The following is a 13886-nucleotide window of genomic DNA, read 5'->3' as shown; positions in this document are numbered from 1 at the left end:
TTCCTTCTCATTCTCTTGTCCGTGCCTCTGGCATCTTTGTCAATGTTCAGTCCTCCTAGATGGTCTGTTCTGCCTCACCCTCACCTATCCTTGCTTACTGTCTTCTGCATCCTTCTCCCACTCTCTCCTTAGGTTCCCGGAAAACTCTCAAACCTCTGTACTAACGCGTCTGTAATGTTTGGTCTCTTTCTTCTGTTTCTACTATAATGATGTTTTTCTCTGAGTGAAAAATAGTAGAGGACCTTTTACATTTCTTTTAGGTTGGGAGGACCAATCTGAAACCAAAGATCTAACTCCAGAGCAAAGCCTGCCTGTAGAGAAATCATCCTCGGGGGCAGGAATAGAGGATTTGGAGGCAGGTGACTCCTCGTGTGCCCACATGAGAGAGTCTTGTGCTGATGATCCACTGGAGTCGCACCAGGTCAAGCCGGCAGAGGTTTGAGTCCCACAAAAATGAGTGACCCCAAGGCCCTTGCTCAGGAAGGAAGCCACGAGGGTAATCAACTAGAGAAAAGCTCAGAACTTAAGAAACCATCGGAGAGTCTGCTAGGAAAGGGTCCCTGGGAGCACAGTACTCTTGGAGTCTGCACCAGGTCCCGGCTGGCCCACAACTCATTTTTCCTCCAAGAGAACAAACACTATAGATGTGAATTTTGTGAGAGAGACTTCAGTACCCAACGAGGCCGGGAGAAGCACCAGCAAATCCACATGGGGAAGAAGCCTTTTGTATGTAAACGGTGTGGGGAGGCCTTCTACCTCATGCCGCACCTCAGCAGGCATCAGAAGACTCACTGGGATCGGAAGTCCTTGACCCAGCATGCAGATGTCTACGGCTGCGTGAGCGTTCAGAGGGAGGACTGCCATGAGCGTCTCCAGTGCGACAAAGCTTTTATCCAGGCTGTGCATCATCTCCAGCATCTCAAAGCCCACAAAGCAGCAAGAGCCCTGCCGCATGAGTTACCCCGAGACAAGATGTATTTGATTCTATATAAGCAGCAGCATGACTACGTTGGAAAAAGAGCCCGTCAGTGTTGCCACTGTGGCAGAAGGTTCCGTCAAAGTTCACACCTCACCCAGCACTACAGGATTCACGCTCAGGAGAGGCCTTACCAGTGCCAGCTGTGTGGGAAGTGTTACAGCCAACCCTCCTGCCTCACTCAACATTACCCACTCCATTCTCAAGAGAAGCCCCTGGAGTGCCATTACTATTGAAACATGTCCAGTCATAACATTCTCAACCTCTTAGGCTTTCTCCTGGAGAGAGACCCTTGGAGTGCTCTGAATGAAAGAAGGTCTTGCACCAGCCCTCCCACCTTGTTAACAACTTGAAAATGTGTCATGGTGTAGTCAGAAAACAGCAAGCGGTTGCCAGGGGATAGAACAGTCTTTTTGCAGACGGACAGTCAGCACGTGTGTCAGTCACTGAAGCAGAAAACCTTACAGAGTATTTTTGTCACATGGGAAAGAAGCCAATAGATTTTGTCCTTCTCTGGTGGTGTCCATAGAATAGAGAAGCTCAATTTTGACATCCCGACAAAAAATGTGTGACTGGCAGGTGTGCTCCAGACAGGAACTCTGTTGCCTGAATTTTTGCAGAAGTGTTGACATACAATATCTTTACCACATGGGATGCATCAGCAAAGGGCATCGTAAAAAGGTGTGTGTACCTATGGTGATAATCCACAAAGCTGAAGTAATTGGTAATGTACTTACATAGAAGTTCATAATTTTGAAAACATTGCCATGTGTTTTATTTGATCTCTTAAGGAATGCTGCACCGCACCTGTGTTGAGGATATTTCTTTCATATGTACAGATAGAGCAAACTTGAAACTCCATGTTGTCATTTGATTTGACCTGGGTGGTAAGTGATGGGGCAAAAACTGAACTCCAGCTTGGTTTGGTTTGATTGTTTGGTTTTTGAGAGTCCCTGAGATACTTACTTTAAATCTTGATGCTCAACCCAGATTTGTTTTATTCCTGCCACATTCTCTCTGAAGAAAAATAACATCTGTACTGACTTAAGCCACCTTTCTTTTTAGTAATTTCAGTATTATTTCATGTTAAATCAGATGGGGACACTTGTGGTATTAGGGGATCAAAAAGATTTTTAAAGTGAAGTTCTCATAACCAGTTCTTTTACAATTTAGGATTAGATGAATTTTGGGGACACTGATCAGGGAAGTGTATTTTTGCTAAACACTTTCTTATAATTGGTCTTGTAATCATAAATCTGCTACTGATCAAGTAGAATTTTTTGTAGTTTTATATTTGAGGGATTGGGGTTTTGTATTTTTGCAAAAAGAAGGTGTATTTGAAAACTGTTTTTGTTCTTGGACTCGGGCATCATCAGCACAGCCAGCTTCACCTAAAGTCGTATTTCTGTGCTGAGCAGACCTCACTCAAAAGTATGAGCCACGAATTGCACTAAAAATCTTTCATGCCATACTGTTCTAATGTAAAGGTTTTGCATCACTGACTTGAATGATAGTCAGATGCAAACACACCTGGGAACCAGGTGACCTAGTGACTCAGAATCTGACTCCTTGCCTGGCAGGGTGGGTTGTGTCTGTGTTTATTCACTGCCATGCTTTGTATCATCCTGCCATTTCTGATCTATGATATGTGGCTCCAAAGTCATGAACTTAAAAACAAACATGAGTCATTAGGGCCTGCACCAGCCAAATGAGCACTTGATCCACATGAGCGCTCACTACACAGCCCCTTGTCCTTGTTTCCCAAGTTCCTGGTGGAACAGCCCTCACTGACTGGCCCTGTTTCCTCCCATGGACGGCCCTCCGACCCACTGTATATTTGTTTCTGATCCTGCCACCACTACCTCAAAGGAACATAATGTCAGTATGGCTTATTGTTGGTGTTGTTAATTAACCTTCATTTGCTTCTCTTTGTAATTAATAAATATCTCTCAGGAGAAACTTCCAGGAGAGCTTCCAATTTCTCCTCCAACTTTTACCTACTGAATTCTAGAATCTAGCAAGTGGATTTTTCCTACAGCCATTTTTACTCTATCGTGCTGGTGATTTTTTTCACTTTTCTCATCCCTTCTACCTTTAGTAATTAGAATTCTGTGAAAAAAAGTTGCTCCCCTAGATTTTTATTCAGTAACTTATTTATATAGCATGGGTTTGTGGCATGGGCTGTAATTCAACATGACCATTACTTATTTTAGAATTGTTCCAGCTCTGGCCACTGGGAGTCCTTTCGAGTTGGCTCCTGTGCCTTTTCAACAAGACCCCATCCTTTTTCTGAAGGGTTGTAACTGTAACCTCCATGAAACTCAAGGAAAACCCTGTCATTTCTTTATGATAACTTCTACCTCACCACTACCTTGTGAAATCTGCTGCTTTTCCTGGGATCATAGCTTTACTCACGCCCTTATCAGTCTGCCATCTCATTTCTTCCTTCACCAGTTTTGCTAAATCTCCATACTACCTCACCTATTATTTGCTTAACACACTTTCTTTCAATTGTGTCATCTCTTTTCTTTAAACTTCAGTATATCTCATGCATCGAACCTGGAATGGTGTTCTGTTTCACGTATGATAATATACATGTTTCGTTGCTATTCTCTCAGAATGTCCCACCCTCACCTTCTCCCTCAGAGTCCATAAGACTGTTCTGTGCTCAGGGCTGGGGCAATGGGATGGCCCAGAGGGTTGGGATGGGGAGGGAGGTGGGAGGGGTGTTCAGGATGGGGAACACATGTAAACCCATGGCTGATTCATGTCAATGTATGGCAAAAACCACTACAATATTGTAAAGTAATTAGACCCCAACTAAAATAAATAAATTTATTAAAATAAATAAATAAATAAAACTGAAAAAATAAATAAATAAACTTCAGTATATCTACCTAAAAAGGAAAATTTTATTATTTTTTTTTGATTTTTTAATTTTTTTTTTATTTTATAAATTTATTTATTTTAGTTGGGGGCTAATTACTTTACAATATTGTAATAGTTTTTGCCATACATTGACATGAATCAGCCATGGGTTTACATGTGTTCCCCTTCCTGGACCCCCCACCCACCTCCCTCCCCATCCCATCCTTCTGGATCATCCCATTGCCCCGGCCCTGAGCCCTTGTCACATGCATCGAACATGGAATGGTGCTCTGTTTCACATATGACAATACACATGTCTCAATGCCATTCTCCCAGAACGTCCCACCCTCACCTTCTCCCTCAGAGTCCATAAAATTGTTCCATGCATCTGTGTCTCTTATTCTGTCTCGCATATAGGGTTATTGTTACCATCTTTCAAATTCCATATATATGCATTAGTATACTGTATTGTTGTTTTTCTTTCTGGCTTACTTCACTCTGTATAATGGGCTCCAGTTTCATCCATCTCAGTAGAACCGATTCAAATGTATTTTTTTTAATGGCTGAGTAATATTCCATTGTGTATATGTACCACAGCTTCCTTATCCATTCGTCTGCTGATGGACATCTAGGTTGCTTCCATGTCCTGGCTATTGTAAACAGTGCTGTGATGAACATTGGGGTACACGCGTCTCTTTCAATTCTGGTTTCCTCGGTGTATATGCCCAGCAGTGGGATTGCTGGGTCATATGGCAGTTCTATTCCCAGTTTTTTAAGGCATCTCCACACTGTTCTCCATAGTGGCTGTACTAGTTTGCATTCCCACCAACAGTGTAAGAGGGTTCCCTTTTCTCCACACCCTCTCCAGCATTTATTGCTTGTAGACTTTTGGATAGCAGCCATTCTGACTGGTGTGAAATGATACCTCATTGTGGTTTTGATTTGCATTTCTCTAATAATGAGTGATGTTGAGCATCTTTTCATGTGTTTGTTAGCCATCTGTATGTCTTCTTTGGAGAAATGTCTGTTTAGTTCTTTGGCCCATTTTTTGATTGGGTCGTTTATTTTTTGGGAATTCAGCTGCAGAAGTTGCTTGTATATTTGTGAGATTAATTGTTTGTCTGTTGCTTCATTTGCTATTATTTTCTCCCATTCTGAAGGCTGAAAATTTTAAATCAACTCAAACAAAAGTGTCTTACCCAGACCGTAATCAGATTTTCCTAGTCATTTTCTTTTTTCTTTTTTTTTTTTTATAAATTTATTTATTTTAGTTGGGGGCTAATTACTTTACAATATTGTAATAGTTTTTGCCATACATTGACATGAATCAGCCATGGGTTTACATGTGTTCCCCTTCCTGGACCCCCCACCCACCTCCCTCCCCATCCCATCCCTCTGGGTCATCCCATTGCCCCTGCCCTGAGCCTTTGTCTCATGCATCGAACATGGAATGGTGTTCTGTTTCACATATGATAATATACATGTTTCAATGCTATTCTCCCAGAACGTCCCACCCTCACCTTCTCCCTCAGAGTCCATAAAATTGTTCTATGCATCTGTGTCTTTTATTCTGTCTCGCATATAGGGTTATCGTTACCATCTTTCAAATTCCATATATATGCATTAGTATACTGTATTGTTGTTTTTCTTTCTGACTTACTTCACTCTGTATAATGGGCTCCAGTTTCATCCATCTCAGTAGAACCGATTCAAATGTATTTTTTTTAATGGCTGAGTAATATTCCATTGTATATATGTACCACAGCTTCCTTATCCATTCGTCTGCTGATGGACATCTAGGTTGCTTCCATGTCCTGGCTATTGTAAACAGTGCTGTGATGAACATTGGGGTACACGCCTCTCTTTCAATTCTGGTTTCTTCGGTGTGTATGCCCAGCAGTGGGATTGCTGGGTCATATGGCAGTTCTATTCCCAGTTTTTTAAGGAATCTCCACACTGTTCTCCATAGTGGCTGTACTAGTTTGCATTCCTACCAACAGTGTAAGAGGGTTCCCTTTTCTCCACACCCTCTCCAGCATTTATTGCTTGTAGACTTTTGGATAGCAGCCATTCTGACTGGTGTGAAATGATACCTCATTATGGTTTTGATTTGCATTTCTCTAATAATGAGTGATGTTGAGCATCTTTTCATGTGTTTGTTAGCCATCTGTATGTCTTCTTTGGAGCAATGTCTGTTTAGTTCTTTGGCCCATTTTTTGATTGGGTTGTTTATTTTTCTGGAATTCAGCTGCAGAAGTTGCTTGTATATTTTTGAGATTAATTGTTTGTCTGTTGCTTCGTTTGCTATTATTTTCTCCCATTGTGAAGGCTGTCTTTTCACCTTGCTTATAGTTTCCTTTGTTGTGCAAAAGCTTTTAATTTTAATTAGGTCCCATTTGTTTATTTTTGCTTTTATTTCCAATATTCTGGGAGGCGGATCATGGAGGATCCTGCTGTGATTTATGTCGGAGAGTGTTTTGCCTATGTTTTCCTCTAGGACTTTTATAGTTTCTGGTCTTACGTTTAGATCTTTAATCCATTTTGAGTTTATTTTTGTGTATGGTGTTAGGAAGTGTTCTAGTTTCATTCTTTTACAAGTGGTTGACCAGTTTTCCCAGCACCACTTATTAAAGAGATTGTCTTTTCTCCTTTGTATATTCTTGCCTCCTTTGTCGAAGATAAGGTGTCCATAGGTGCGTGGGTTTATCTCTGGGCTTTCTATTTTGTTCCGTTGATCTATATTTCTATCTTTGTGCCAGCACCATACTGTCTTGATGACTGTGGCTTTGTAGTAGAGCCTGAAGTCAGGCAGGTTGATTCCTCCAGTTCCATTCTTCTTCCTCAAGATTGCTTTGGCTATTCGAGGTTTCTTATATTTCCATACAAATTGTGAGATGATTTGTCTAGTTCTGTGAAAAATACCATTGGTAGCTTGATAGGGATTGCATTGAATCTATAGATTGCTTTGGGTAGTATACTCATTTTCACTATATTAATACTTCCAATCCATGAACACGGTATATTTCTCCATCTGTTTGTGTCCTCTTTGATTTCTTTCATCAGTGTTTTATAGTTTTCTATATATAAGTCTTTTGTTTCTTTAGGTAGATATATTCCTAAGTATTTTATTCTTTTTGTTGCAGTGGTGAATGGTATTGTTTCCTTAATTTCTCTTTCTGTTTTCTCATTATTGGAGTATAGGAATGCAAGGGATTTCTGTGTGTTAATTTTATATCCTGCAACTTTACTATATTCATTGATTAACCCTAGTCATTTTCGAGATGTCCTTTTATACCTGGCTTGTTTGAATCTGGATGCAGATGTGCTCTGTTGATTGCATTTGGTTGTCTGATTTCAAGTGTCTCTTAATCTAAAGCAATCTCTTCTCACTTTTTCTTAATGCCTTGTGTGACCCCAAGAATAATGAAATATATTTCCCCCCTCTCTCCACCCAATTCCTAGTATAGCTAACATTTTTATATTCCTTATATTAAGGTTTAACTTGTTAAATTAAGAAGCACTCATGTTTTAATTTATTTTTAATTCAGATAAACACATGACATGGAATTAACCATCTCAGACATTTTAAGTGTACAGTAGTGTTAAGTAGAGCCACATTATTGTGCAGTGGATACTCAAGACTTTTCATCTTGAAAAACTCAAATTCTGTATCCATGAAACAATAACTCTCCATTTCCCCCTCCCTCTAGCCATGGCAACCATCATCCTAGCTCTCTTTTTTTTCTTTTTTCAGCTTTGTGTGATTAAGCAAGTAATCCTGGAAGAAACTAGGTCAGTTGTCCTGTGGAATGCCCCCCCTTGTAAATGTGTGTGTTTGCTTCCTGTGGTATCCTTAATTTGTCCATGTCTCTCTATTTTCTGTAGCTGGAAGTTAGCGCTAAACTCTGGAGAATTTAGTTTGGTTCATCTTCAGCTGCTTTGGCAGGAATACCTCGTAGGTGGTTTTGTGTACTTTATATCATACCACAGTCAAGTTTTTTGTCCTTGTCAAAGGTCTAGGCTCTTGAAGTCATTCTCCAAGCCACTGCACCATTCACAGGCAGGAAGGTTTCAGAGTTTTCACCATCCATGGACTCTTCATGATCCAGCTGCATGTTCCTTCTTCACCACCTCTTCTAGACTTTTTTTTATGTGCCTCCCCCCATTACTCCATCCTGGTCTTTAGATATTTGGATTAAGAGGTGATGGAGACTCCTCGAGGGGGTCTGCTGTGGGCCATTTGTCGAGGACCCTGGGCCAAGGCTTCTTAAGAGACCTTAACTCTAGAAAGCCAGGGAGCATCAGACTTGACTCTGTTCCAATGCTGCTTTCATACCACAGATGGCAGCGGTGACAACATGGATAGTTAACTCAGCGGTCATCCCTGGGCTAGTTGTAATTTATGAAATACGCACAAGCCACTGCCTCCATACTTTTCAAGCTGAACTCTAGCTGCCTGTGGTGGCAGGTACCTCAGCCTGTTATCTTTCACCTTGTTGCTTTTCTTGCTGCTATTCTAGTGGGCCCCCAAGGATAATGCTAATCTTCGTGGCTTTACCCAACCAATTTCTAATACATCAGACAGTTTGAGCACTGCTCTTATACTCAGGTTTTTTTTTTTTTTTTTAATTTAGAAACACTCATGTTTTAAGCTTTCTTTGATTATGCAAGTAATACATATCCATTGAAGATGATTAGAAAATACTATCATCTTTGAGGTTTGGGGTTTTTGTTTGTTTTTAATATTTGTATTCCCTTGTCTTAGATATCCTTGTTGCTAAAAGAGATATACACTGTTCAGACATTTTTTCCTGTGTATAAGTTTATATAGATTTTTAAAGAAAATACTATTTTAAAGGTGGCGATTTTTCTTCTAATATATCATGAACATTGTCCCACATTCCTAAATGTATCGCCCAGTTGCATCTTTCAGGACTGCCTGATACTTGGTTGCATAGATGTGGCCTAGTGTATTTCACTAGACTTCTAGGGTTGGAAACTAGGGTTACTGTTCTTTATCTCTTTTTTTATTCCATTGCAAACCTTTAAAAAAAATTTATTTAGTTATAATTAACATACTGTATTATATGAGGATGGGGTGATAGATTGGAAAGGTGGGGGGATAGACCAGAAAGGTGAGGGGATTAAGAAGTACAAACTTCCAGCTATAAAATAAGTCATTACAGGAATGTAATGTACAAATAGAGAATATAGTCTGTACTGTTGTGACAGCTTTGTGGTGGCAGATGGTAACTGGGCTTATTGTGATGATTGTTTCATAATGTATAAGAATGCTCACTCCCTGTGTTGTACACTGAAACTTATCTCGTACATGTGCATTGCGTCCCCATTACCTCCTGAGTCTTGGAATTTCCATAAGCAACTTGCTCTGATGTCTTCACGTGTGGTTGTGTTCCCCAAGGAGAAGTTCCCAGCAATAGACTTTCTGGGCCAAAAGGTATATGTATGTTGAAGGCTTTGGAAGCACCCCTGGCCTTCTCTCCTCAAGATCTAAAAGATGTGTACACTTTTGTTTTTTTTTCTCTTGGGAGCAACTGAACTACTCAACTCTCCCCTATACTCACTTTCTCCGTGAAGAATTTAAACTCTTATCCCCGGTTAGGGAATAAGAGGCCTGATGTCAGGCCTGGAAAGATCCACAGATGAAGTAGTTTTTTCACACCCTCATTTTACCAGTTGCGTTAGGTTTACTTTCCTCATTAAACAGTATTAAGCATATTAAATAAAATTTCAGAAGCACAGCAGGCTAATAAACTGCCCCCTGGGGTGCTCTCATCAGAGCACACACCCAGGACCATGCTTGTGTTCACTGGATGAGGAGCCCCTTGGCAGGGCAGGGAGAATGTGGGCTTTGGAGCCAAGCCGAAGTGAAGGCAGAGCCAGGCCCCTCCTCAGAAGCTGATTAACCTCACTTTCTCAGGAAATGGGGTAACATTGCCTCTCCTTGGAACTCTTGAAAGGCCTGGAGCTCTTCTGTACAACAGAGCATAACAGTGCCTGGTACATAGTAGGCACTCGGGGTGTTCTTAAATTTCTCTTAGTGACAGTTGCTATACCACAGAATACTAGACCACAGCCATACATCGGAGACCACCACACCTTAGCATATTTGAGTATTCACTATACTTAAAATATTTTTTCTGAGCAAACATTTTTCTTATAATTACAGGTTTGGAGTTCTCTTTTTCTCACTAATTTGTAATGACAGTTTAAAAATGACAGTGATATAAAGGTTCAGTGAACAGATCATAAAGCATTGTATTTGTAGTTGCTTTCTGAAGATAGATTTCCAAAAAGTGGTATTACCAGATGAGACATGAAAAGCATTTCTGTGGTTCTCAAAAGATGGTGCAGTAATTGTTTCCTGAGGGGCATCAGTCACAGCCGCCAGCTATTGGCAGGGCAGGAGAGGGGTGGGCAGTGTTGTTTATAGCAAATCAGTCACGCTGACCCTGAACCTGAAGACTGGCACGCAACCTTTCTCAGCATAGCGCTCCATATCAGACAGACCGAGCAGTTCATATTTGCAAAGAAATGGCTTTGCCACGCCTGGTATATACAAGCATTTGAACAACATCACCAGCATTGGATATTTATTACTCAAGCCAAGAAAATATTTGCCTGTTTGATAAGCCAAAAAAGTGATTCTTGCTAACTCATGAATTCCCTCCTGCCCGTGTATGCTTTTAAACTTCTCTGTGTATAATGTAGGCCTTTTGCCCATTTTACTATTGTGTCTGTGCTTTTTTTCTTTTTGACTGATTTGCACAAACTGGTTTTCCTTTTTTTAAAAGGATTCCTACTGTTCATTTGAGAGAAGTACTTGACTCATTAAAAACAATTTCCGTTTTATGAAAAGGTAGATCTTTCTCTCTCTCTGCTTAGCTGTCCCCTGCCCCCGACTCCAATACACCATAAACAGCGTTAACATTTTGGTCATTTTGCTTTGTTTTCTCATCGTTTTGTTTGTTTGTTTGTTTGTTTTTTTGGCTGCACATACTGCATGCAGTGTCTTACTTTCTCAAACAGGGATTGAACCTGAGTCCCCTGTGTTGGGAAGCACAGGGTCTTAACCACTGGACAGCCAGGGAAGTCCTCTTGTTTTCTTATAATTTAAAAATAATCACCAGACTAAGGAGGTGCTTGCCTCTAGGGAGTAGTGGGGAGGAAGTCTGGTTTCCATGGTACCTCTGTTCCGTCTCACCTACTCACACATGTGGCCGTATTACCTATTTTAAGATGGTTATATTCTTCATTTAGCTGTGATCATCCCATGTGTGCATGCCATGTTTTTTCCATGTAATCGTACACCTCACACACTGCTCTGTCCCTGGTCAGTCGTTTTCACCTTGCCCATAGCTGCACAGTATGCCCAGAGATTTATCTGTGTGGGTCTCCCTGTTTGAATGTTTCATTTGGTTCTGGTTTTTCACAATTGCAAAGAATACTGTGATGAATATTTTGGTCCTTAAAATATTTTTCTAAACTTAGGATTCTTTAAGATTTTGCCAAAGTGGAGTTCCTGTATCAGAAGGGGAATAATTGTATTGGAAGGGGTATACTTGTCTAAGATTCCTGATACATATCTAAGTTTTCATTCGAAAACATACCGATCTACACTGCCGCCATTAACTCATGACGGTGCTTTCCACACATTCTTGCTAGCATTATGTACTGAGAGTAGTTTTCACCTTTGCTAGTTTAACAAGAGAAAGGACATCTAATTTTAATTTTATCTATTTAGTTTTTAAGGACACTGAATATTTTCCTCTGAGCTTCTTAAGCAATTATATTTCTCCTCTTTGCATTCACTGTCTGTGTGGCTTTAATATCTTCCAATCAATTTGAGCAGTCTCTTTATATAATAAGGATATTATCTGTCTTCCTTTTGGCCATAAACATTTTTCCCCAGTTTGTTGGGATAATTTTTTTAGAAGGTTTGCATTTTTATATAGCTCAATTCCTCTGCTATCTTTTCTAAATCTACAAAATCTAACCTTCTGTAAACATTAATGTTTTATTCTGCAGTTTTTATTACTTATAAAATATACTTTAACTGTTGCAGAATTTACTTTGAATGTATTATGTGAAAATAAAAATGGTCTCCCATTAACTGCCCCAACATCAGTTTTAATAAATGACACATCAAGTCATAATATGTTATTTTATAATACAGTTTTATATCTGTATCATCCAAATTGTTTTGTCACCCTTTATGTATCCTAGATCTATATTTTTAACTTGTATACAGCCTTATATGAGTTTTCTGTCATTGTACCTTTAAAAAGTGTATTTATATGTGTGTGTACTTATATGAGAAAGATATGATGGTTACTCTTCTGGATAAAAAAATTTGTTTACCAGTTAAAAACACCTTTCTGATGATTTTTAAAGCAAACTTACAAATCAGGAAGAATTGACATTTGTTACATTTATTAGCATCCAGGAATATGATGTTCTTTTATGTATTCAAGCATTCTTATCAACTGGTAAAGCTTTGTTTTTTCAACAAGCTTTTGTTGTTCTCATAACTTTTCCTTAGTTATTCCCACATACTATTGCAGTTGTAGGCTTTTTCTTGTTGGTTATAATTCCCCCAAATGCCAGCATCCTAGGAATGGGGTTGCTATTCCTAGTGTTGCCCCACTGCATGCACTCAAGCTAGCCATACCCTGTGTTTCCAGAGGCAGGTGGGGGCCACAGATTCTTTCAAGGAAAATGCAGAAAAATCATAGCATTAAGTATGTGATCACACGTATAGACACAACTTATAAATACCACCCCCATACCCTACCCCCAGCCTCAGTTTTGAATCTCCTCTCACTCTGTTTCCAGGGCTGGGACCAGGCCATCTGATTATCAGGTCTCCTCCAGGGGGGACCCTGAAAGAGGGAAGAAGTACAGGACCCACGGGCATGATACCTGGCCCACTTCAGCCTTTCAGATAAAAGACTGGTTTGGATCAGTTGACCATAGGCTTCGTCGTTGGTTGGGCTTTGGTTTTTCTTGTGGGGTGGGTCAGGATTGGCCATAGCACATGACCTATGGGATCTTAGTTCTCCCTAACAATTGTAGAAGCCAGCCAGTGCACGAGAGGGTAGCGCCTCACTGGGAAGCACTGTCTCCTGCTTTCTTTTAGTTTCATTCTATTATAGAATGCAAATCAAAAATTAGATGTCCAGTTTTAAGCCACATTAAAAAAAAAAAGAAAAAGAAAAAACACCAACCCGATTCACTCCAAAATTTCAGGCCTTCCTTCTTGGAACTTCTGCCTAGGCCCTTTGCCTAGAAAAAAGGACCATCACTCTCTTTAGTGGACCATCACTTAATATAAGGAGATCCAGATATTGCAGGAGGAGAAGGAGGTGACAGCAGATGAGAAGGTTGAATGTCATCATTGACTGAACATACATGAATTTGAGCAAACTCTGGGAGATAGTGAAGGACAGGGAAGCCTGCGTGCTGCAGTCCATTGGGTTGCAAAGAGTCGGACACGACATATTGACTGAACGACAGATACAAAGGAAAACTCACAGAGTCACCTGAGGGTGCTGTGATGCCAAAGGGGCTCAAAGGGCCCGTGCTTGGTACCGAGCGCTGGTCCAAAGTAGACTCCAGGTGAACTCAGGTGGGCTTTTCAGATATCCTGCTGTGTATGCCAAGCAGCACCAATGAAAATAATAGTAGTCTATAATAAGAAGAGAGAAGAGTTGTGTTTAGTTATGATAGAAAAAAGTCTTGATTTCTATAAGCCAAAGATGGCCAACCTGAAAGTCATCTTCCCAGATTATTCTGAGAAGCTGCTCCAAGTTTTTAGCACAGCTTTATATATTGTCAGAACAAAGGCTGTCAGAGGCTGAGTGCTGAGGAATTGATACTTTTGAACTGTGTTGCTGGAGAAGACTCATGAGGGTCCCTTGGACTGCAAGAAGATCAAAGTTGTCAATCCTAAAGGAAATCAACCCTCAGTATTCATTGGAAGGACTGAAGCTGAAACTCCAATACTTTGGCCACCTGATGT

The 13886-nt window shown here is 40.3% G+C and overlaps 1 protein-coding gene across 1 annotated transcript; it reads left to right on the top strand.

Moving 5' to 3' along the window:
• Positions 1-453: 453 nt before the first annotated feature.
• Positions 454-1212, top strand: LOC145537705 (zinc finger imprinted 2-like). Its single transcript, XM_081568553.1, has one exon. The coding sequence runs from the start codon at positions 454-456 to the stop codon at positions 1210-1212; it is 759 nt and encodes a 252-aa protein (XP_081424679.1).
• Positions 1213-13886: the final 12674 nt, after the last annotated feature.

Source organism: Giraffa tippelskirchi, chromosome Y (genome assembly GCF_054371585.1).
Source record: "Giraffa tippelskirchi isolate mGirTip1 chromosome Y, T2T-mGirTip1v1.2.pri, whole genome shotgun sequence".
Taxonomy (NCBI): Eukaryota; Metazoa; Chordata; class Mammalia; order Artiodactyla; family Giraffidae; genus Giraffa; species Giraffa tippelskirchi.
The sequence above is the reverse complement of the archived record's forward strand: the minus strand, read 5'-3'. Positions and strand labels throughout refer to the sequence as shown.

Coding starts and splice junctions, on each gene's coding strand:
- LOC145537705 (XM_081568553.1), top strand. CDS start 454: ATGAGTGACCCCAAGGCCCTTGCTCAGGAAGGAAGCCACGAGGGTAAT.